The following is a 24,565-nucleotide window of genomic DNA, read 5'->3' on the forward strand; positions in this document are numbered from 1 at the left end:
AGAAAAATTTAAAAAGTGGTGAGGATGGGAAGATGACATTTTCTCAAGGCTTCCGAGCCAAAGAGATTTTCCCATAGCAGTGTGTGCTTGGTGTTGAGGCCATAAAGATGGTGAGAGTGGAGGGGTGTGTGGTGGGGAAGCATCTTTTCTGAGTTTTTCAAAGCTGGCTTTACATTTCTTAGATACTATAAGGTCCTGAAACAAGGTAACTTGTTAGTTAAAAATCATGACACAAGAGAAATAAAAATAGAATTCCTTTTAAACTTTTTAATATTTTTCATATTCTTCTCTAAAATTAGTATTTTGGTGTCGTTATTTTCATAGTTTTAATCTTTGAACCAAGGTGCAGAAATCAATTAGAAAATTAAGTTAATGTAAAAATACTTTGTTATCCATTCCAGCTATGTGATGACCTTATGCATCACTGAGGAGCCGTAACAGGAAAAGCTTTCAATTTTGTGTTTATTTTTTTGATGTAAGTTCTAGGACTGACAGGTTGTATATACCTTTTAAATGTGAAACTGTGATTAAAGACCTCTGGATGTGACACTCTTAAAGCTTTGGCATTACCGACATCAACCACAAGATGGCATTACTGCCTTAAAATTTATTCCCTCAGTCTAGAAATTAGGATTTATTTTTTTTTTTCTCACCCTGGCCCTGCCCCTCACCTCTGCGCTGGCCTCTGGCCGCAATCCCGAAATTAGATGTTTTTAAAAAGAAAAATATGTTTTAATTTAAATCAAATAGCATCATTTCACATATCTGTGTAGTCTGTGCTAAATAGTACAATTTACCAGTGGACCTTTTAGTGAGTTATTAAAATTGTACTTTTCAGAAACAGTGGATTACTGAAAGCCTGATATTACCATGCTTTATTTACAAGTACCTATTGGTAATTATTAGTAGGAGTTCTGTGGACTTTAAGATAATTGCACAGAACAGTATATATATTGGATAGATACTCTTCTGATAATTGAAAACAAACTTTTCACCATACTTTAAAAAAAAAAATTCTCCCAGAGAACAAAAAGCTAAAACGGTAAAGGATAGGGATGTGGAAATAAGCAAAGGACACACTAGGAGAAGTGTTACTTTTCACTGGGAGTCCCACAGTGTTTTCCTGGTATTTTATTGGCTGCAGTTAACTCTGAATGACTGAGAAAAGAAATTATGTGCTGTGTTGTTATTTTGATGTATAAATTGATGCTTTTTACAGGGTATTTCAAGTTTGGGAAAACCTAGCCATAATTGTATTGTCTATTTCTAAATTACCACATATACTAGGTATTCTGTTTTAAAATTACCTAAGGTGTAGCGACTTTTAGATCTTTCGATAAATATATCACCATGTTTATGATTCAGAAATTTCTTTTATCACTGTTTATTAATTTTTTCTTTTTTCTTTTTTCTATATCTCCTTCCAGGAGCACGTTGTGGTGTTCTTCATCCTTCTATTTTTTTTATTTTTTTATTATTTTTTTAATTAAATCTTTATTGTTCAGATTATTACATTTGTTCCTCTTTTTTCCCCCCATAACTCCCCTCCTCCCAGTTCCCACCCCACCCTCCGCCCTCACTCCCCACCCACTGTCCTCATCCATAGGTGCACGATTTTTGTCCAGTCTCTTCCCGCATCTCCCACACCCCTTTCCCCCCCAAGAATAGTCAGTCCATTCCCTTTCTATGCCCCTGATTCTATTATGATCACCAGATTATTTATTCACTTGATTCTTAGATTCACTTGTTGATAGATGCATGTTTATTGTTCATAATTTGTATCTTTACCTTTTCCTTCTTCTTCCTCTTCTTAAAGGATACCTTTCAGCATTTCATATAATACTGGTTTGGTGGTGATGAACTCCTTTAGCTTTTCCTTATCTGTGAAGCTCTTTATCTGACCTTCAGTTCTGAATGATAGCTTTGCTGGATAAAGTAATCTTGGTTGTAGGTTCTTGGTATTCATCACTTTGAATATTTCTTGCCATTCCCTTCTGGCCTGCAAAGTTTCTGTTGAGAAGTCAGCTGACAGTCGTATGGGTATTCCCTTGTAGGTAACTCGGTTTCTTTCTCTTGCTGCTTTTAAGATTCTCTCTTTGTCTTTTGCTCCTGGCATTTTAATGATGATGTGTCTTGGTGTGGTCCTCTTTGGATTCCTTTTGTTTGGGGTTCTCTGCGCTTCCTGGACCTGTAAGTCTATTTCTTTCACCAGGTGGGGGAAGTTTTCTGTCATTATTTCTTCAAATAGGTTTTCAATATCTTGCTCTCTCTTATCTTCTGGCACCCCTATAATTCTGATGTTGGTACGCTTGAAGCTGTCCCAGAGGCTCCTTACACTGTCTTCGTATTTTCGGATTCTTTTTTTCATTTTGCTTTTCTGGTTGGGTGTTTTTTGCTTCTTCGCATTTCAAATCTTTGCCTTGATTCTTGCGCTCCTCTGGTTTGCTGTTGGGAGTCTATATAGTGTTCGTTATTTCAGTCCGTGTATGCTTAATTTCTAGTTGGTTCTTTATCACAACATCGAGGGTCTCATTAGATTTCTTGAGGATCTCACTACATTTATCGGCGGCTTCTAGACAGTTCTTAAGAGACCTTAAAAGTGTGGTTCTGAACTCAATATCCTCCATTGACAGTTTTGTCCTGTTTCTTTGTTTCTGCATTTTTTATGCTTTCTTGGTGCACCCCCTAGTGGTCTTTGTGCGCAGTCTTGTTGTAGTTAAGCCTTGATTGTTGTCGGCAATACCGGGGGTGATTTGACCTCCAGGCTAACTGGCTATGAGAGTCCGCTGTGTCTGCAGTTGGGAGAGCTTCTGTGCTGGATCTCTAGGGCGGTGCTAATCTAGCATTTGCCTGAGGCTATCCGACAAATCTCTTTTTTTCTTGCTGTATATGAATATCACTTGAAAAATGTGAGATTGAGATTTGGGACTACTTTCCCAGAGCCTTTCCTTTCAGTATCCCTTCTTGACCATTTCTGGTAAAAGCCCCTAACTTATCTAGGAGAACCCTGGTTTTCAGTAAACTCTTCTCCTCCTCTTCATCGAGAGCCTATCTGTGCCAGGCCCCATGGTAAGTAATTTATATGAATTATCTCTTCAGGACAGCACTGAAGATTAAATCATCACTGCCACTCTTACTTTAGAGACGAGGGAACTGCAGCTTCCTAAAGCCAATCTTCTGTTGCCGTAGCACCTTAATAATTTCCGTGGGAATGGAAAGTCTGCCCTCAGTGCCAGGCAGGCTCCTGCTGATTCTTCAGCCAGCTCAAATGCCACTTCTCTTCTAATTTACTTGACCTTTTTTGAAAAGAATTAATTTTTAACAATTAATATTCCCATTGCTCTTTACAGTTTTATCTGCTTTTAGCATGCACAAAAAATTAGTATAGGTTTAGGATGTGTAATAGACGATGGACTTCAGTGTAAGACAGAATTTGAATTCTAATTCTGCCTCTTACTAGCTGAGTGACCTCTAGCAAAGTATTTTACCCTCTGTTCTAGTTTCTCACTTAAGATACACAAATGACCCTAACATTAACATTATAGTACTAGAAGTAAATAACTATGTAAAGATCCCACCACACTTTTTGGCATATCTGTTAAGTGCTGATAAATTATAGTTAAAAACACAAGGGAATACTTTATCGAGCAGTTTTTTAATATATATTTAGGCTAAGTCCTAAGGATGCAGAGGTAACAGGACAGCTCTGCCTTGTTGGAGCAGATAGCCTGATATGAGATTGAGAAACCAGCAGTCAATATAGAGAAACAGCTGAAACATCACAACGACATGCAATGTAGGGGCAGCTGTCATCTTGGTGAGGTGGGGGAGGTTGCTTTTCTGCTAGGCTGGATTTTGCTGATGTAATTCTCAATGAGATAATAGTGGGCAGATCCCCATTTGAGGGATGTTTAAAATCAAGTAGGAGGGTATGTATGTGTGTATAGGTAAACAGTTGATCCTTGAACAATGTGGGGGTTAGGGGTGTCAACATCCCCCTGCACAATAAAATAATCTGCATATAGCAATTTTGACTCCCCAAATTCTTATCTGCCAGTAGCCGACTGTTGACCACAAGCCTTGCTGATAACATAAACAGTTGATTAACACATGTTATATAAGCTAGATGTGTTATATACTGTATTCTTTTTTTTTACTGTATTCATATAATAAAGTAAGCTAGAGAAAAGAAAATGTTATTAAAAAAATCATAAGGAAGATAAAATACACTAATAGTATTTATTGAAAAAACCCTGCATATAGGTGAACCTATAAAGCCATGGTTCAAGGGTCAACTGTATGTATGTACACATACACACACACACACACACACACATCCACAAACATACCATATGTGTATTATTCTATTTGGAAAATATAAAACCGAAACCAGCAATTTATTGTATAAACTATAGAAAAGTAGAGCTTGACAAAATCTTCTTGACTGATAACAGTGCACAGAAGATAAGCATAGTAGACACTTAGAATTCCTAGAACCTGAATTCTCTTCCTGTGTTTGAGGGTAATTTCCCATTTTCAGAGCCTTGGTGGTAAAGAAGAAAATGCCAGATACTTTCCCAGCCTCCTTTGCCATGCATATCTGTAACTCAGTTCTGCTAGTCAGGTGTGCCTGTGCTGTACCTGGGCTGGTCACATGAACAAGCCGGAACTGTGGGGAATCCTCTCTGCTAGTAGTGTAAGCTGCAGCTGGATGGAGCTTCCAGGGTAAGCATCCAGGGCCAGTGAGATCCATGATACAGGGTGGTGGATCCAGCTTTTCAGCTTCTAGATGCTGATCCTTAGCAGCTCTTCCCAATTTAGAGTTCAGTAATATCTAGTTGGTAGTTGAAATCAGCCATGGAGACGGGCAAATACTACAAATTAGGGTTTCTTACCTCAGCTCCCATCCCAGAACTGTTTTTTACCAACACACCATTTGATTTTAAGTGTTTTTCTTACTGTGTAGGCTGTAAACCTGTTCTCCAATTCTCACATTTTTGTGAACTGCCCAGTGTCTTATTTCAAAATATCATGTAAATTATTTGAATGTAATATCTGATACAGGCAAATATTGGGGTTTTTTAAAATCTTCACCCGAGGACATGTTTTTATTGAGGGGAGGGAGAGAGAGAGAGAGAGAGAGAGAGAGAGAGAGAGAGACAGACAGAGACATTGATGTGAGAGAAACAATGATCGTTTTCCTCCTGTATGTGCCCTGACTGGGAATCAAACCCACTACCTGATGCTCCAACCAGCTGAGCCACACTGGCCAGGGCCAAACATACAGTATGTTGTGAAGTTGAATGAAGTGAGTACCTGTGAAACCTCAGCCGATATGAGAGCTAGAACATATACCTTTTTGCCTACTTATGTGTCCTAACTCTTCATTTTGCCATACTAAGAAATGATGGTTGTGAATTTGGAGCTTAGTTTTCCTTGACTTTCAAAAATATTTTAGTTATGTACATAATTTTTCTTAAAAAATATGCAGTTTTGTTTTTAAGATGTACAAAATAATAGAAGATTGTCTACTGTAACTTGCTTTTATCACTCAGTGTTATGGCTCTAACATGTGTCCAAGTTGCATATACCTGCTATTCATTCATTTCCTCTTTCATTAATATTAAATTGTGAAAATATCTCAGCTTATTTATCCATTCTCCTGTTGATGAATATTTAGATGCCTTTTCTTCAATTGTTATACTAAATGCACTACTTCTAGGGAAAACTTGTATGTTTTCCTAATGCATGTGTGTAAGAGTTTCTCTGGGGAATACAGCCAGGAATTGAATTATTATATGCTAGAGTTAAGCCAGTGTTCAACTTTACAAGATTATGCCAGGTTATTTTCCAAGTGGTTGTACCAGTTTATATTACCTTCAGTAGTGTACTCTGCTAGGTCCCAGTGATATAAATCTTTTGTGGTAGTTGAGATTATCAAAATGTTTTAATTTTGTAGTTGTAAAAAATGTTACTCCTCTTCAAGCTATTCCCTCCCCATTCTCTTCATATACATTTTAGAATCAAATGATGAAGTTTCTTAAAATATGTTGGAGTTCAATTTTCATTGAAATTGCATTGAATCTGAAGTTCAGCTTAAAAACAATTAACATCTTTATGATGTCAATTACCAGTGAAATGCTGGTAAGCTGCCTCTCTGAAGTGAGACAAAACCAAACACCCTGACATGTAGCATTTGCCACTATTTGCAGTACAAATATTCTACTTTGGCTGATTATAGGCTACAGCATATGGCCCTGTTTCTAAGGTTAATGGAGAATATTATGCTTACATTGTTAGGTATAGATTGAGATTTTTTTTCCTAAAGGAAATTGATAACATTGTAAAAAGAAATGGCTGGCAGTTATTTTATATTATGATAGAACTAGGGGCCCGGTGCACGAAATTCGTGCACTGGGTGTGTGTGGGGGGGAGTGTCACTCAGCCCAGCCTGCCCCCTCTCACATACTGGGAGCCCTCAGGCGTTGACCCCCATCACCCTCCAATCGCAGGATCAGCCCCTTGCCCAGGCCTGACGCCTCTGGCCTAGGCATCCGGCCCAGGCAGCGGGGACCCGCAGCTGCAGCGGCCCCACGATCGTGGGCTTCGCTTTAGGCCCAGGCAAGGGACCCCTAGCTCCTGGGACTGCCAGCTTCGACCGTGCCCAGCTCCCATCGCTGGCTCCACCCCTACTTCCTGCTATCACTGGCCAGGGCAGAAAAGGCACCTGATTCTCTGATCATGGCTGGGGGGCAGGGCAAAGGCTCTTAGCTCCCCCCTGGGTTTCCAATCACTGTCAGTGGCAGGGGGCTTCTTCCTGCTTTCCCTTTCGCCTCCCTGCATTGTGCCTACATATGCAAATTAACCGCCATCTTAGTTGGCAGTTAACTGCCAATCTTAGTTGGCAGTTAATTTGCATATAGCCCTGATTAGCCAATGAAAAGGGTAGCTCGTACGCCAATTACCATTTTTCTCTTTTATTAGTGTTGATGTCTAAATTTAGATGACTTCTAGAGTCCTAAAAAAAAAATCTCAATTTTAACTATTAATCTATGTACGATCATCATACTATAGTATTATAGAACTGATTTCTTGTCATTAAAACTTTGGGGAGCCTGATTATAATAAGAACTAGTAGCCCGGTGCACAAAATTCGTGCACATTAAAAGGGATTAATTAGAGGAAATATTTTAATATTGCTATTTGCCCTTTCTCTATAATAGAAGTGTCAGAGATGAAAGAAAATTAGTAAAATGTATATGAAAATCTTCCTCCTGTCAGAGTCTGGGGTGCACCGCGGGACCCAGAGTCAAGTCCCTGCCCACCTGTGGCACCTCGAAATCGCACAAGATCCAGACTAAGCCAGCCCCTCCCCCACTGGGCAAGATCCCAACCCGGCCAGGCCCACCCTTGTCAAGCCCCACTGGGTGCAGGGGGGCACAGCCTCAGGTTCCCAAGTGCACCCTCATGTCCCTCAGCCCGGCACTGGGGCAGGTGGCACAGCCTGAGGTCGCTGGGCCTGGCACTGGGGTGGGCGGCATGGCCTGAGGTCCCCTGTCAAGCCCCGCTGGGTGGGGGTTGCGGCCTGAGGTCCCCCAGCCTGGCATTGAGGCCGGGGGCGAATCTTGAGGTCCCCTGTCAAGCCCCACCAGGCGGGGGGCGCGGCCTCAGGTCCTCCAGCCCTGCTCTGGGGCGAGGCGTGCAGCATCAGATCCCCGGGCCCGGTGCCAGGGCAGGGGGATGCGGCCTGAGGTCCTCCATCAAGTCCTGCCAGGCAGGGGGCACAACCTGAGGACCCTGTCAAGCCCTACCGGGTGGGGGGCGCAGCCTGAGGTCCCCCAGCCTGGCACTGGGGCGAGGGTGCAGCCTGAGGTCCCCCGGCCTGGTGCCGGGGCAGGGGGCATGGCCTCAGGTCCCCTGTCAAGCCCCACCGGGCGGGGGGTGCAGCCTGAGGTCCCCTGTCAAGTCCTGTCATGTGGGGGTACAGCCTCCAGGCCCCCGTTAAGCCCCACAGGGTGGGGGATGCAGCCTCAGGTTCCCCGGCACACACTGGGCAGGGGGTACAGCCTCAGGTTCCTCGGCCCCGCGCCGGGGCAGAGGGCTTGGCCTGAGGTTCCTTAGCCTGGTGCCAGGGCGGGCAGTGCGGCCTGAGTTCCCCTGTCAAGCCTGGCCAGGCAGGGAGCGCAGCAGCAGGTCCTCCTGCCCAGTGCCAGGGCAGGGGGCATGGCCTGAGGTTCCCCAGCCCGGCACTGGGGCATGGGATGCAGCCTGAGGTCTCCCATCAAGTCCTGCCGGGCACGGTGCACAGCCTGAGGATCCCATCAAGTCCTGCTGGGTGGGGAGCGCAGCCTGAGGTCCCTGGCCTGGCACTGGGGTGGGGGGCGCAGCCTGAGGTCCCCCGTCAAGCCCTCCCAGGCGGGGGGCATAGCCTCAAGACCCCTGCTGATTGCTTGTTAAAGCCTGTTATGGAAACCCTGCCGCTGTGAGCGCAGCCATCTTGTATTATGGAAACCCCGCCTCCACTGTGGGCACTGCCATCTTTGTGATGATGTGGCAGTCAATTTGTATATTCCCTCTTTATTAGATAGGATGTTATTTAAGACTAGAGGCCCGGTGCACGAAATTCGTGTTTGATGTGTGTGTGTGTGTGTGTGTGTGTGTGTGTCCCTCAGCCTGACCTGCACCCTCTCCAATCCGGGAACCCTCAGGGGATGTCCTACTGATGGCTTAGGCACGTTCCCCATGGTTCTCTGCTCTCTGTGGGGCCTGCCTGCTACACACCGCAGAGACTGCCAAGCAGGCTGTGCGGGGAGCTGCCTCCTCCCTGCTGTCAGTCTCCACGGAGGCGATGAAGTTAATTTGCATACCCACTCCTGATTGGCTGGTTGGCATCGTGAAGGTATGGTCAGTTTGCATCTTTCTCTTTTATTAGTGTAGATGATCAGTCAATTAATAAACTAATATAGCCACTTAAATCTGATATTTCATGCCAGTTGTATGACTACATAGGAATTCAAATGACAGAGGTGTCCATCTAAAGAGAGGAAGGAATGAAGCCTAGATGAATTTTTTGGCCTCAGAGAACATTTCTGGCAGATACTTGATATCATTTATTTGAATTAGAGATCTTTACCTGGAGACACAATGGCAAGTTACTTTTACCTACTTAAAATTTTTAAGGTAATTCCTTTTACTTATTCCTCATTACACACACAAAAAAGGAAATCAGATTTTAAAGAAATCTTGGGCAAAGATTAGTCTTTGTTTTTTATATCCTTTTTTTTACTTTGTGGCTGCCCTTGATACTAGCTGAACAAAGATTTTGAAGTTAACTCTCATCCAGTTTTGTGAATACTTTTAGATGATTTAGAATCAGGGTTAAAGTTAGGATTTAGGGTCTTAGAATCATAGCATTTCTTTCTACTACTTGTGATCTATTTAGGCTCAGTACTTCATTATTTTTTGACTACAGAGTATAATTAACTGAACATTATAAACATAATTATGAAATAATTTATTATGTATGCTGGTTTACTTATAGAATATTTTTGAATTGTGGAGTCACTACTTTTAAAGCTTGATAATTCAAATTGACAAATGACTATCAGAAGATTACATCAACAGAACAACAAGAGAGCCCACTGCATGGGAGAACATATTTGTCAATGTTATATCTGATAAGGGTTTAATCTCCAAAATTTATAAGGAACTCATACAGCTTAGCAAAAGGAAAATAAACAATCTAATCAAAAAGTGGGCAAAGGACCTAAATAGACACTTTTCGAAAGTGGATATAAAGAAGGCCAAGAGACATATGAAAACATGCTCAAAGTCACTAATCATCAAGAAATGCAAGTCAAAACGACAATGAGGTACTATCTTACACCTGTCAGAATGGCTATCATCAACAAATAAACAAAGGACAAGTGCTGGCGAGGATGCAGAGAAAAAGGAACCCTGTGCGCTGCTGGTGGGAATGCAGACTGGTGCAGCCACTGTGGAAAACAGTATGGAGTTTCCTCAAAAAATTAAAAATGAAACTCACATTTGACCCAGTAATCCCACTTCTAGGAATATATCCCAAGAAATCAGAAACACCAATCAGAAAGGACATATGCACCCCTATGTCCATAGCAGCACAATTTACAATAGCTAAGATTTGTAAACAGCCTAAGTGCCCATCAGCAGATGAGTGGATTAAAAAACAGTGGTACATCTACAAATGGAATACTATGCCATTGTAAAAAGAAAGAACTCTTACCATTCACATCAGCATGGATGGACCTGGAGAGCATTATGCTAAGCGAAATAAGCCAATCAGAGAAAGATAAATATCACATGATCTCACTCATTTGTGGGATATAATAAACAACATAAACTGTTGAACAAAAATAGATCCAGAGACAAAGAAGCATCGAACAGACAGTCAAACCTCAGAGAGAAGGCGGGGGAGGGTGTGTGGGGGCAGTTGCAAGAGATCAACCAAAGGACTTGTGTGCATGCATATAACTATAACCCAATGGTTCTCAACCTGTGGGTCGCGACCCCTTTGGGGGTCGAACGACCCTTTCACAGGGGTCCCCTAAGACCATCGGAAAACACATATATAATTACATATTGTTTTTGTGATTAATCACTATGCTTTAATTATGTTCAATTTGTAACAATGAAAATACATCCTGCATATCAGATATTTACATTATGATTCATAACAGTAGCAAAATTACAGTTATGAAATAGCAACGAAAATAATTTTGTGGTTGGGGGTCACCACAACATGAGGGTCACAGCATTAGGAAGGTTGAGAACCACTGCTATAACCCATGGACACAGACAGTAGGGGGGTGAGGGCATGTGCTGGGGGGGTGGGAGTGGCTAGGGAGAGATCAATGGGGGAAAAAGGGAACATACGCAATACTTTAAACAATAAAGAATTGAAAAAAAGATTATGGATAGTTTCGGAGTTTCTAATAAAGAGTACCTTCTTTTCTACTTTGGTTTTGAATCAGTTGAGAAGTAAAGGAGTGGCAGATGTGGGCCAAAATATCAACTTTACTATTGATAAAAATAGATTTGAAAGATGTGGATTAGCGGGAGAGCTGAATGGATCCATTAACTGAACCACAAGGCAGGCAGACTTGTAGAGTCATGGCACTGCCAATCCAGGGAGAAGGGTGAGTCAGTACTTCCTCCCTCAGAGTACCTACAGTTGACATCTTTATGATGTCAGTTACCAGTGAAATGATGGTAAGCTGTCTCGCCCCAAAAAGAAGGGTGAGGATGAGCCCAATACATATAGTATATTCTTCCCAATCAGACAACTTAGTCCATAGGTGAGTGTGTTAGTTTCCCGAGTCTTCTGTAACAAATTACCACAAACTTGGTGTATAACACAACAGAAATTTATTCTTTCACAGTTCTGTAGACCAGTAGTCTAAAATCAAGGTGTCAGCAGGGTGGGTTCCTTCTGGAGGTTCTGAGGGAGAATCTATTTCATGGTCTGACTCCTAGCTTCTGGTAACTACAGGTAATCTTTGTTGTCCTTGGCCTGAAGGTGTGCAACTCCAATTTCTACATCCATCTTCACATGGCTTTATTCCCTGTGTCTTCATGTTTATTTTCCCTTCTCTTATAATGGCAAGTCATCTTGCATTTCAGACCCATTCTTATCCAGGATCACCTGTTCTGTAGATGCTGACCTTACGTATGTATGCCAAGTCCCCTTTTCTAAGTAATGTTATGTTTATAGGTCCCAAGTGAATGTTATCTTTTGATGTATTTTTTTAAGAGTCCTCTATTTAATCCTCTAAAAGGGATGGGGAGGCCAGGAGTTGGAATAATCAAATAAGTAAACTTGCTGCTTGCTATAAAGAGTTGGGGCAGCTGTTCCACCCTAGCATTCCCCAGCATTTTGTTCTCATGGTCAACCAGAGGTAGGAAATCAGCAAAAACAGTCTGATTCCTACCTTGTATATGAGTCATTGGCATTATCTTCAATTTGTGTTTCTTTGATAGGATCTTCTAAAGCCACTTGTACATTCTGTAAGCATTAATGGCTAAAACTAGGTAAAATAATCTATACATCCACTTAGCTGTACACAAATAAAAGGCAGTTTATCACAATCAAGCAAACAAACCAGTGAAGGTGCTATGTCAATTCCTAAAATTCCATAAAGATGCCTTGTGAGTGGTATGTTACATGGACTGAGTGATACACCTTGTAGCTCTGGATATGAAATATTAGGAAAGTTTAATTTTTTTGCACTAAAAATTAAATATAAATAAGTGTTTCCCTCCCATGCTTCCATGGATGTGTACTTCCCAGGATGCATGGGTTGCAGTTGGGAGCTCATAGGTCTAGAACATCACTGATTGCCTAATAGAACTTTTTGCAGTGGTTCAAACAGTCTATGTTTGCGTTGTCAGGCATAGAACACCTGAAATGTGGCTAATGAGACTGAAGAATTGAATTTTTCATTTCATTTTATTTTAATTAAATAGACTTGTGCTTGGTGAACTGTATTAGATAGCAGATTAGATATTTGTCAATGTCTAGGCTAAAAATATTGGGAGTAGTTAAATAAAGAGAATGTATTTTAATGACATTAACAAAAACAAAAGAAAGTTCATCTTGAATTAGCAGCATATTTATATGCTGCTAAGGGTTTTTGTTTCAACTTGGAATTTTAGTTAATGGCTAAAATTTAGATGACATTTTAGCTTCTTTTCTCTAACTATTATCTGGGCCTTTGCAGTCCTAATACTGATAAATATGGAATAGAAATTTGTCAACTTGGGGATATGCTTACTTGAGAAATTAAGTGTAAATGTCAATCATTTCATATTTCTCTTTATGAAAATATAAATTAAACTAACATACATAGAAAGGTTTTACTTAAAAGACTATAACAAGAGGTTTATTTTTTTCCTTGCTGTTATATTACTTAAAGGTATAATATTTAATAATAAAAGCGTAATATGCTAATTAGACTGGATGTCCTTCTGATGTCCTTCCGGTCGACCTTCTGGACGAAGCTGGGGCTGCAAGGGAAGCTTGGATCCCGGGTGCTAGAGGGAAGCCAGTGCTGGCAGCCGGGGGAAGGAAGACCTACTCTTGCACGAATTTCGTGCATCAAGCCCCTAGTATTTAATAATGTGAAAAGTACCACTTTATGTTAAATTTATTTTTCAGACATGTACGCAGAAAATGCTGTGATTTCCAATCATGCTATTATTGTTTCATTTTATGAAATGTTTAACATAATATCTAGTCCATGAGTTAGATTTTTGTCTTTGATTGAAATGTGGCAAGAGAGAACAATTTCCCCCCAATGACAATGACTATAATATAGCATTAGATTTAAACTCATTTAAAAAGGAAATGTGAAAATAAGTTAAGTATAGCTCCCACTTCTTAAACTTTAAATAGTTTACATTTTAGAGTATTGTGTTCTTCGTTTATGCCAGAAGAGGGTGTACTTTGAATTTGATGTTTTTGAATAGAAAACATTCCTTTTATCTACTACTGTAAAGTTGATATTTCTTTAAAAATTACATTCTTTAATTCCAGAATGTCCCTTAATGTGCATGGGAGGAGAAGGCGGATCTATGTGAATGATTTAGAGCACATATGACTAAAAACATCTATTAATACAACTTTGACTCAGAAATATAATTTTGTTTTCCTAAAGTTTTCATGTTACTTTCTGAAAATGAATCCAGAATAATTTTTTAAAATGTTTTTTAGGAGACTCTTTATCTTAAAATATAAAAAACCCACCCTCTTCGGGCATAAACGATCTATGTAATATAATTTCAGTTTTGATCTTATTTAATTGATCATTATAAGTCATAAAGCCTGATCATTAAGGAAAAGAGATGCACTATAAATGAAAACAAAGCTGTGGCTAGAAAGTGATATTTATTTATTTGTGTCTTGACAGCTTGAAGGTCCATGTGTTTTGCAAATTCAGAAAATTCGCAATGTTGCTGCGCCAAAGGACAACGAAGAGTCTCAGGCTGCACCAAGGATGTTGCGGCTGCAGATGACCGATGGTCATATAAGCTGCACAGCGGTCGAATATAGTTATATGTCAAAAATAAGGTGATTGGCACTTTATTTTGTCTATTTGTTATAGCATTTTTTAAAAATATATTTTATTGATTTTTTACAGAGAGGAAGGGAGAGAGATAGAGAGTTAGAAACATCGATGAGAGAGAAACATCGATCAGCCGCCTCCTGCACATCTCCCACAGGGGATGTGCCCGCAACCCAGGTACATGCCCCTGACCGGAATCGAACCCGGGACCCTTGAGTCCGCAGGCCGACGCTCTATCCTCTGAGCCAAACTGGTTTCGGCTTGTTATAGCATTTGAAGGTGCTTTTCAAAATGGGTTTTGTTTTAAGAACTTTGAAAAGAAGGAATGAATTCTTAAGTGCATGTTAGAATTTTTCAGAAGAAATTAAAGTTTAAATTTCTACTTTATCTGTATAGAAAAATATGTAAGAATGGAGTTGGTTACTCTTTGCTTCAATATTAATTATAAAAACAGAAATTTAAGGTGTTTTTGCATGAAAAGTAATCTTTTCAATCATGTTAGTAAATTTGAGGTCATTCAAATTTCTTTAACTACGTTGTAATTCTTTCTGGACAGTTAGCTGTGTCCATTACACTATTTAGTGTTCTAGGAAAGGTCATAGCAAATGAGTTTTCTAAGGAAATTATTGACACCAAGGAGGTTTGCAGCCACCCTACTTTCTAAGAGAAAGCGGAACTCCATAGGGCAGACGTTTCCAAATCCTTCTTTTGATATTTTCATGAGAGGCTTCATAATCATGCCTATTGGCATGGAGAAAAGCAATAGGGAGGGGATCTCCTTTATCCTCAATGTCCCATTAGGTCAGTTTCAGCTCTATTTTCTGAAATGGAAATTTTCATTAGGCATTTGTTAAACTACCTTTTTTGTTATTTTATATGCTTATGTTTGCTGCTCTGAGCTTTTCATTTCATACTTCTCTCCTAAGTAAGCATTTAATAAGCATTTAGCATCCATTGTGTTCCAGCTCCTTTTCTGGTGCTGGAGGTGTTATTGTCACCAGAAAAGGTATTACTGAGTGTAGGGAGAGGTCTGTCCTCTCCTTAATAAATCCAATTTGTCGAAGAAGCATGGCAAGCAAGTTTATCAAAATATATCTGGCTTATGAAGCACAGACAGGCTTCTCAGCCTGGTGGAGATTCAAGGGGTTTTATACCCTTTGTCTACAGTTTTCAAGGCTCCTCTTCCAGATATCTTAGGCATGGAGCAAATTTCCAGGTCTCCCTATTACTTTGTTGTGGCCTTTCCCAGAATTTATGAGAACATCTGGCAAGTCCCAGGATGGCTGACTTTTTTCAGTGGGTGAGATAAAACCCCCCCTTTTTCCTCCCCCAAGACAGCTGACTTCTTTGTTTAGAGGATGAGATAAAACTCTCCCTTCTTAACTTCTCCTTCTCCTATCCTGCCTTAGCAATACCAGGGTGATTTAAGCTATGTACTCTCTGGTTCTGGAGGAAAGGTATTAACCATTTGTTCTCACATGTCCTGGGTTGGGGAAGATAAGGGGTGGCTGCAAGCTGGCTGTAAGCTGTCCAGACATTTGAACATCTCTATAGGGTCCCAGGAGTCAAAGCTGACTCAATGGGATGTAACACAAAATGTCTTGCTCTGCATGCAGACTCTGAAGCTTTAAAACAGGAATATTCTGTTTCTTCTTCTTAATAACTCTTTTATCAACCTTTCTTCTTTCTTTTTTTTTTTTTTTCAGAATAGACCAGTGCTTTCACTGATTTGCTTTTGTAAATATCAGCACATAGTGAATGTCACTGAGCTTTAAAATGTGAACAATGTGAAGCCAATTCGGCATGATCCATTCTCAGTGTTTTAGGACCGTCTTTACTCCCATTAGGAGTGCTTTACCCCTTGCTGAATGGGCAAAGAGATGAGGTGGGGCTCAGTGTATGTGCTTTAACTTTAGAATAAACCTATGTAATGAAATGGATTTCTTCCATTGTTTCTTCTACCAAAAGGTTGATAGGAGGATAAACACCTTGTCTCTGTAAAAGAGGTAATAGTGTAATGTTTACCTGCAAACTGATAATATTAGTCCATTATAGAAAAGTTCTTTTTGGTTAGTACACTTTAGAATAAATAACTCTCATTTGATCTTTAATTACATGTTTAACAAAAAAGAGCATTATTTTTGTGAATCATGGTAGCTCATATACATATAAAATTTCTAGGTCTATTACTGGTCAGATATATTTTCCTTTGATAAAATTTAAATTTGTAATATAGTATATCATGGCATTGCATAGCCAAAGCTCAGGGAAAAAATGGCAAATCATATTTGTATAGCATGGCATTATTGAGAAAGTGCATTTATATATTTTATTCTATTTATCTATATGTGAGGTGTGATTTTATATATATATATATATATATATGTATATATATATATATATATATATATATATATATATATATATATACATACACACACACACACACACACACACACTCTAGAGGTCTGGTGCACAAATTCATAGAGGTCTGGTGCACAAATTCGTGCATGGGTGGAATCCAGCTGGCCAGCCCCCAATGGGGGCCCATTGGGCCAGGCCGGCATGGGGGAGGGGCCACGGGCGGTTCCCAATCAGGGTGTTGAGGGCTGATTGGGGGCCAGATCAGGCTGATTGGCTGCTGCAGTATGTGTCATAGCCACCGGTCGTTCTGGTCATTCTGGTTGTTTCGCTGTTCTGGTCACTGGACTTTTATATCTATGTCTATGTCTATGTCTATGTCTATTATCTATATCTATATCTCTCTACATATATCTATATACTTTTTTTTTTTTTTAATCCTGAAAAACACTTTTCATGTTAGTTCATTTTGAAGAACTTGACCAACTCAACACTGATCAGTTTTGAATAGGAGCTTCAGTGTGTTTTAACTTTGTTTTTTCTTTCCTTTAGCCTGAACACACCACCTGGAACTAAAGTTAAGCTCTCAGGCATCGTGGATATAAAAAATGGATTCCTACTCCTGAATGACTCCAACACCACAATCCTGGGGGGGGAAGTGGAACACCTTATTGAGAAGTGGGAGCTACAGAGAGTAAGTGTAACTGAGAAGAAAGGCTTCAACTTCTGAAACACTAAACTCTTCTAATTGCAGTCTGTATTTTAAGGAGATCTTCCCATAGTGAATAATGTCAGAGTTGAATAGAATGGAATACAGGAATCTTTATAAAAACTATCTATCTTTGTTTAGGCACATTGTTCCTCTAAGGCAAATGTCATTTTTCAATATTTGCTTTTTTTTTGCATAATTTGAAAAGTCACGTTTTACTGATAAGTTTTCAAAACTCTTAAAATACCAGCTATTACATGTGTGTAATGTATATCATTGTTTCTGCAAAGCAAGTGTTTTCATATATATATATATATATATATATATATATATATATATATATATGAAAGCATAATGCATATTTGTTTCATCTACATACACACATACAAACTAGTGAATGCAAATTAGAATTTCACTATAATAAAGGGGTTCTTGTGACTAGGTTCTTTCTAGTAACTTTAGTTGATGTTTCCCCAATTTGTGTTAACAATAGCTTCATCCTCGTGGTCATCCAGGTTATCTAGTATTGTTCTTCTACTTTCCAATTCTGTTGATTCACAGCAGTCAGATCTTATATCAGTCTCTTGCTCCCCAGTTGCATTGCTGTTACTGTAGTTTAAGTCTTTAGTATCTCTTGTGTGGACTGCAGTAGCCTTATAACTGGTCTATACACATATTCTTTCTCCATCTTTTAATCCAGGGGTCCTCAAACTTTTTAAACGGGGCCACTTAACTGTCCCTCAGACCATTGGAGGGCCCGACTATAGTTTAAAAAAAAACTATGAACAAATTCCTATGCACACTGCACATATCTTATTTTGAAGTAAAAAAACAAAATGGGAACAAATACAATATTTGTATTTGCATGTGGCCTGCGGGCCGTAGTTTCAGGACCCCTGTTTTAATCTATTTTATGCACTTCTGTCAGATTATCTTCCTTCAGCATAACTCAGAACATATCACACCCTACTTTTATTTCAGATGCCTTAGTTTGGGATTCAGTGCCATTAATAATCTAGCCCTAGTTCAAGTTTATCTTTTCAACTCTAAATTATTTCACATAGATTTTGATCTAACCAAATGGAACTGCTTACTCTTTTTTTTTTTTTTTTTAACTCATACCACTTTTGCTTTATTGCTAAGCACTTCGGGTAGATATGGACTACTTCAGCCTTACTTACCACCAGGTTCCTGGACTGATGGATGTTGACTTACATTCAAGGTCTCCAACCAGGTCACCAATGGCACTGTAGGGAGCTGTGGGTCTGGAGGTTCAGACTGAATTGGGGAGGGGAGCGAGAAAGGATCATGTTACAATGCTGAGGACAATGGTAGAGCTCAGGCTGAGGCTGGGCCCCAGGCTACAGGTTTGGGCAACCCCCTCAGCTTCACTCGGTGCCCAGTTCCTCTCCAAGCGAGGCACATGGAGTACAAAAAATAGTTTCTCTCCAGCCTTGAACTTGATCCCAAAAGAGTGAAACTACTTACTCTTTCATTGAGTCTCTATGCTTTTCTCAATTATACTTTGGGGTGGAGGGAGATATCCCTACTTTTACACCACTCATCTTGTGTTCTCTCTCATAATGCCTGCATGGCCAAATTGTCCTCATGCTTTTAGACTCAGATCAAATGCTTATTTCTTCACAAAGTGAAGTAGTTCCTCTTTTATTGAATTCTTGGGACACTTTATCCATTTTAAGAAGTGTATCACTTTTTAGCACTAAAATTTTATTTCTTATCTCCATTAGGCCTCTTAAGGTCAGAATTCTTTGTGTCATCTGTGTTCAGTTCTATAAATATTTGTTGAACAATGTGTAGATATTGTGCTGAGCTCTTGCATCCTCCTAACAGTCTTATGGGGGCGTTTTATATAGATCAGAAAATGGACTCTAAGAACTGTTAACTAGCTTATTTTATAATTAGACAACTGATAGGTGATGGGTCTGAGCTTTCCTATATCTGCAAAGTGGTTGCTCTGAGTCTTACGTGTAATTGTGAAATGAATGAATTACAAAGCACGAAAGCTAATTACTCTTTGAGCTAAAGTTAATGTTCTTGTGTTACTCTCAGTTCTTGCCTAAAGTGGGCCAAGGGGCCTAACAGTATTTCAAGTTCCTGGTATTTTATGATATATCACTTTTTTCTACTTTTTTTTTAATATATATTTTATTGATTTTTCACAGAGAGGAAGGGAGAGGGACAGAGTTAGAAACATCGATGAGAGAGAAACATCGATCAGCTGCCTCTTGCATACCCCCCACTGGGGATGTGCCCGCAACCAAGGCACATGCCCTTGACTGGAATCAAACCTGGGACCCTTGAGTCCACAGGCTGACGCTCCATCCGCTGAGCCAAACCGGTTAAGGCTCTACTTTCTTAGTTTGAAAGTGCCTCTGTTGGGAGGTAAGTAGATAAGGAGAACTAAGCACATATTTTATTTCTTAGTACTCATTCCTTATGATAATACTGTGCTACATTTGGGGCTGCTGTGCTGATTCCTTATAATAATAATCTGCTACATTTGGGGCTGCTGTGCTGCGCAGTATAAGATAATGTATCATAACTTCATTGTTTAGTTGAAAATGTTGCCAAAGCAAGTATGTGGAGGTTTGATAGTTTTAATAAAGGGCCAAGTTTATGGACTTTGAATTTCCCAGCAAAATCCCACTCGTTTTATGTGATCCTTTCCTTTCACAAGTTGATATATTTTTATTATAATTAAAAAATTTTTTAAATGTGGTAAGATGTTCTTAAGTCAGACCAACATCTTACATAATTTTCCCAACCCAACCAAAATTACTTCACTGACTGAAAAGTCAGTTAAACATTCTAGGAACTTCCTCTATACCAAACACACAAAACACACACACACGCACACACACACACGCACACGCACACGCAGACACACACAGAGAGAGATTAGTAGTAGTTTCATAGTTGTCCTTGTAATGTTTTATTATGTATCTTTGCACTTTGTTTCCTGTAAGCCTGTTAGTATTTCTTGTTAGGAAGCAGTAAAAGTTTACATTAAAAAGTTTAAAAACATCTTACTGTAATTATAATTCTCTATCATTTTATAGTTTTTTGATTTGCTAACCATAGCAATGTAGAAACCATGGAGAGTTCAATTACTTGAACATCTGGCAGGTAGTACACACAGAAACCAAGTGCACACATAGAAATCATAATCCATAGAGAGAATTTTGGAATTAAAAAAACCCTAAATATTCTTGTAAAATAAATAGGGGAAGAGAACATTGAACAATATTTAAATCATATGCAGGTGGTGTAGTTGTAGCAAGTTGATTACATACAGGTGAAGAAAAGAGGAAAGTGGTTTGTATCTTCCCAAACTGAAATTCTGTACCCATTAAACATTAACTTCTCATTCCCCACCTACTCCCAACCTCTGGCAACCATGATTCTTCTTTTTCTCTCTGTGAATTTGACTACTTTAGGTACTTTATGTAAGTGGAATCATATAATATTTATCCTTTTTTGTCTGGCTTATTTCACTTAGCATAATGTCTTTTAGGTTTTATTCATATTGTAGCATGTCAGAATTTCCTAACTTTAAGGCCAAATAATATTTGCACGTGTGTGTGACTTTGTGTTCATTTATCCACTGATGACATTAGGGTTATTTTCACCTTTTGGCTATTGTGAATAATGCAATTATTATGAAGGTGGGCATATAAATATCTCTTCAAGTTTCCGCTTTCATTTCTTTTGGGCATTTACCCAGAAGTAGAATTGAGGAATCATAAGTTATAGTATAATTTTGTTTTTAGTAACTACCATATTGTTTTCCACAGTGACATCATCATTTTACATCCTTATCAGTAATATACAAGGGATCCAATTTTTCCACATCCTTGCCAACTCTTGTTATTTTTTTCGTATGCTTATTGTCTATTTGTGTATCTTCTTTGGAGGATATCTATTTAAGTCCTTTGCTAATTTTTAAATCAGTTTCCTTTTCTGTTGTGTGACTTCTCAGTATATTCTAGATATCAATTCCTTCTCAGATATGTAATTTGCAATTATTTTTTTCACATTTCAGGGGTTGTCTTTTTACTCTGTTGATAGTGTCCTTTGATGCGCAAAAGTTATTAATTTTGATGAAGTTAAATTTTATCTGTTTTTCTTTTCTTTTGTTACTTGTGCATTTGGTGTCATATCCAAGAAATTACTACCAAATCTAAATCCAAAGTCATAAAGCTTTCTCCCCCTGTTTTCTTCTAGAAGTTTTTATGAGTTTAGTTCTTAATTTACATCTTTGATCCATTTTGAGTTAATTTTTGTATAATGGTGTAAAAACACAGTTGACATTTTCTATAATGATAATTACTAAAAATGTACGGAAAAGCTTACAGTTAAGAAGCTATATTAAATGACAGCTGGTGCTTAACAGATATATATTAACATCTCAAAATGAAACAGGAGGAATGGATGGCTGCAAGGCGTCCATCCTTCTGAAAATTCCTCATGACATTCAAAGGAATTTATAATGTGAGGAATTGCCTCTGCAAGGAAAATATTTTTCCCATTTGCTTAATACATTGTTAATTTTAAATATGAGAGCTAGGGAAAAAAGAAAGCAAAATTATTAGAGTTTGGAAGCTTATTTTTATTAAATAACATTCAGTTATTTAAAATATTCGTCAAAATATAAATTGATTTTTTGAACAAGTCTTTTTTGTTTGTCTTTTGAATCATCAAATCTTCAACTTGTTCCATATATCTGGCACAAGAAGGTATTCCAGTTAAACCACGTCTTTATTAAGGATTTTTTTGTAATTGAAAGTAATTAGCATATTATGAAATGTAACAATTTGATCTCTTTAAATAATTGGAAATCACTGTTATCAGTATTCCCATAAACTGTTTCTAGTTACACTTCTGAACTCTGTTCCAGGAATTGGGGACAAAGACCAAATAAATATTTCTTAGTATATTGCAATATAACAAGTATGTTGTTTGCTAATGGATTTTATGTCTAAAATTAGTTTTAATATGCTTTAAAGTAAACTTTTTACCAAAGTCTGTTATCTTTGAATTTGCTATTTGTTTAGGAGGGCTTTTTACTGTGTTTTGTTCTTGTAGGAGTAGCTTGGTAAATACTTCTAAAAACTGTTGTGAATGTGTGTTTGTTTTTTTATAGAAGTATTTTTTTAATTTAATATGTATTTTTTATTGATTTCAGAGAGAAAGGGAGAGGGAGAGGGAGAGATAGAAACATCAATGATGAGAGAGAATCATTGATCGGCTGCCTCCTGCGGCATGCCCCCCTATTGGGGATCGAGCCTGCAACTGGACATGTGCACTTGACCTGAATCGAACCCAGGACCCTTCAGTGGATTCTCTATCCACTGAGCCAAACCAGCTAGAGCGTGAATGTGTGTCTGGTATGGGGAGATTAGGAAAGGTCCTTTACCTAACTATTGAAGTTAGGAATAAAATATTTTATATAGTCTGAAATATTTTATAGAAAGCTTCTCTCTCTCTCTCTTTCTCTCTCTCTCTCTCTCTCTCTCTCTCTCTCTCTCTCTCTCTGTGTGTGTGTGTGTGTGTTATAAGAATGTATTAAAATAAGTAGAGTCCTGGTGTACTGTAAATGTTGGAAATATATTTTTTATGTATAATTTCTATTTTGTGACTCACTTTTCTCACAGAGCTTGTCAAAACACAATAGAAGCAATATTGGAACTGAAGGTGGACCACCTCCTTTTGTGCCTTTTGGACAGGTAATGACTTTTATGTTGGCAGATGAATTTTAATCAGCAAAAAGTGTTTTTCATCTGTATTCAAGCTGTGTTTAGCTTTGTGCTGAACTATTCATTCAGAAGTCATGGTGTTATATTCAGTAAAGGAATTTAGTAATTGTGTTTTTTTTATTTACTGTAATTAAATTGATTTTATCAAGAACTGTTAACCCAAAGATTGAAAAAATTAAGAAGCACACCTGAGGAGCAACTAATAACTAACTAAGATAAGATGGTGGTGGGGCATTTTTTTTGAGAGAGAGAAATGCAAAAGAAAAAAAATAAGCTAAAATTTCTCATTTTTTAAATTTAAAACAAAAGAGGGAGAGAGAAAATAAAAGTGTCAACAGAAGGATGAGACAAAGAAGTGAGGACCCAAGAGGCAGGAAGGGGCATCACTGCACTGTATCAGAGTCTGCTGTCCCAGGCCTCCCTTTTAAAAATTCTATTGGTCTGCTTTGATTCAAATACCTTTCTTAGTCAGGAATTTAATTTTATTTTCGGTTGGCATTTTCCTTTCAACCACAGCATCCCTGATCCTTCTCTGACATAAGCTAAAGGTTTTCTGTCTACTTCCTATTTTCACCCCCCTTGCTGCTATGTTACCCTGAAGTATAGCTCCTCAGCTGGTATCTTATGTCTTCATGGTTGTGCTCAGCATCAAACTGCATTCAGAACAGTCTCCTCTAGCCTATTCTTGCTTTATCCCTGAAGAGTCTGAGAATAATCTCTGTGACAGCTTGCTTTTTGCCACATGTTGCCACCAAAATTTAGCTTTCAGTATTCTACCTTGTGTTTGCTCCTTATTTTTCTTTGAGAGTACTGAAGATGAGTTAGGGACACAATAGGTAGGAAACAGAAACCTGTATCTCTCTAACAACTTTAAAAATTTTGTGTGTGTGAAAAAGATAACTAGCTGATCTGAAGATAAATGGGTAAGATCAGATGCACGCCTCTTCAAAAACCTTTATGTGGAGTCTACTCAAAATTAAATGGAATCATTCTTACATCATGTCTATTTTGAAAGTATTTTTAAAAATATTTTAATTTTTATTGTGCTTTGCGACAAGGCACAGTCAAGATAAAAAGAGGCATGATGCCCTTTGGTGTGATCTATGTTGATGATATTCTCACTTCTACAAGTGTAATAAAAAAAAAAGCCCAGAATCAAAATGGTATTAATATTCTAATAATTTGTATTTGAACATGATAAATGATATGTTTGTAAGAATTTAATTTTCTCTTAAATATTTTGGTGATAACATTTCTTTCAGAAATTGCTCAGAGACTTGTGATTTAATTATTTTCAAGATCTTAAAGAATGTTTAATGATTTTTTTGTCTTAGGAAGTATAATAAAAGTTATAGTTTTAATAATACTTGTTTCTATAGTCCATTCTGAAAAATTCTTTTCAGCATATCTTACTTAGGCTTGTATAGGGTTAAAGGTAGATAATGCTAGCTGTGTACTGGTATCAACGGGACATATTTATATTGCTAAAAATCTGTAATTGTGTAACATTTGTTTGAGAGCATGTTTTCTTACTGTTATTAATGAGTTTATTTTATAGGATTTTTACTGCTATGATTGGACTTACTTTTAGGCAGTGATGACTTTCTCAATTTATGAGA

At 38.4% G+C, this 24,565-nt stretch overlaps 1 protein-coding gene across 5 annotated transcripts in view; it reads left to right on the forward strand.

The window, feature by feature from the left end:
- TDRD3 (tudor domain containing 3) overlaps positions 1-24,565 on the forward strand; it is a 211,064-nt gene that overhangs the window by 101,434 nt on the left and 85,065 nt on the right. For all 5 annotated transcript variants that reach the window (XR_009451346.1, XM_059684798.1, XM_059684799.1 and 2 more), the window contains exons 4-6: positions 13,944-14,104; positions 17,013-17,154; positions 22,845-22,916. Coding sequence is in view for 4 of the 5 variants with exons in the window: in XM_059684798.1 (XP_059540781.1) it covers positions 13,944-14,104; positions 17,013-17,154; positions 22,845-22,916 (375 nt within the window). In the remaining variant the exon portion in view is untranslated. The remainder of the gene's footprint in view (positions 1-13,943; positions 14,105-17,012; positions 17,155-22,844; positions 22,917-24,565) is intronic.

The sequence above is a fragment of the Myotis daubentonii genome, chromosome 2 (assembly GCF_963259705.1).
Source record: "Myotis daubentonii chromosome 2, mMyoDau2.1, whole genome shotgun sequence".
Taxonomy (NCBI): Eukaryota; Metazoa; Chordata; class Mammalia; order Chiroptera; family Vespertilionidae; genus Myotis; species Myotis daubentonii.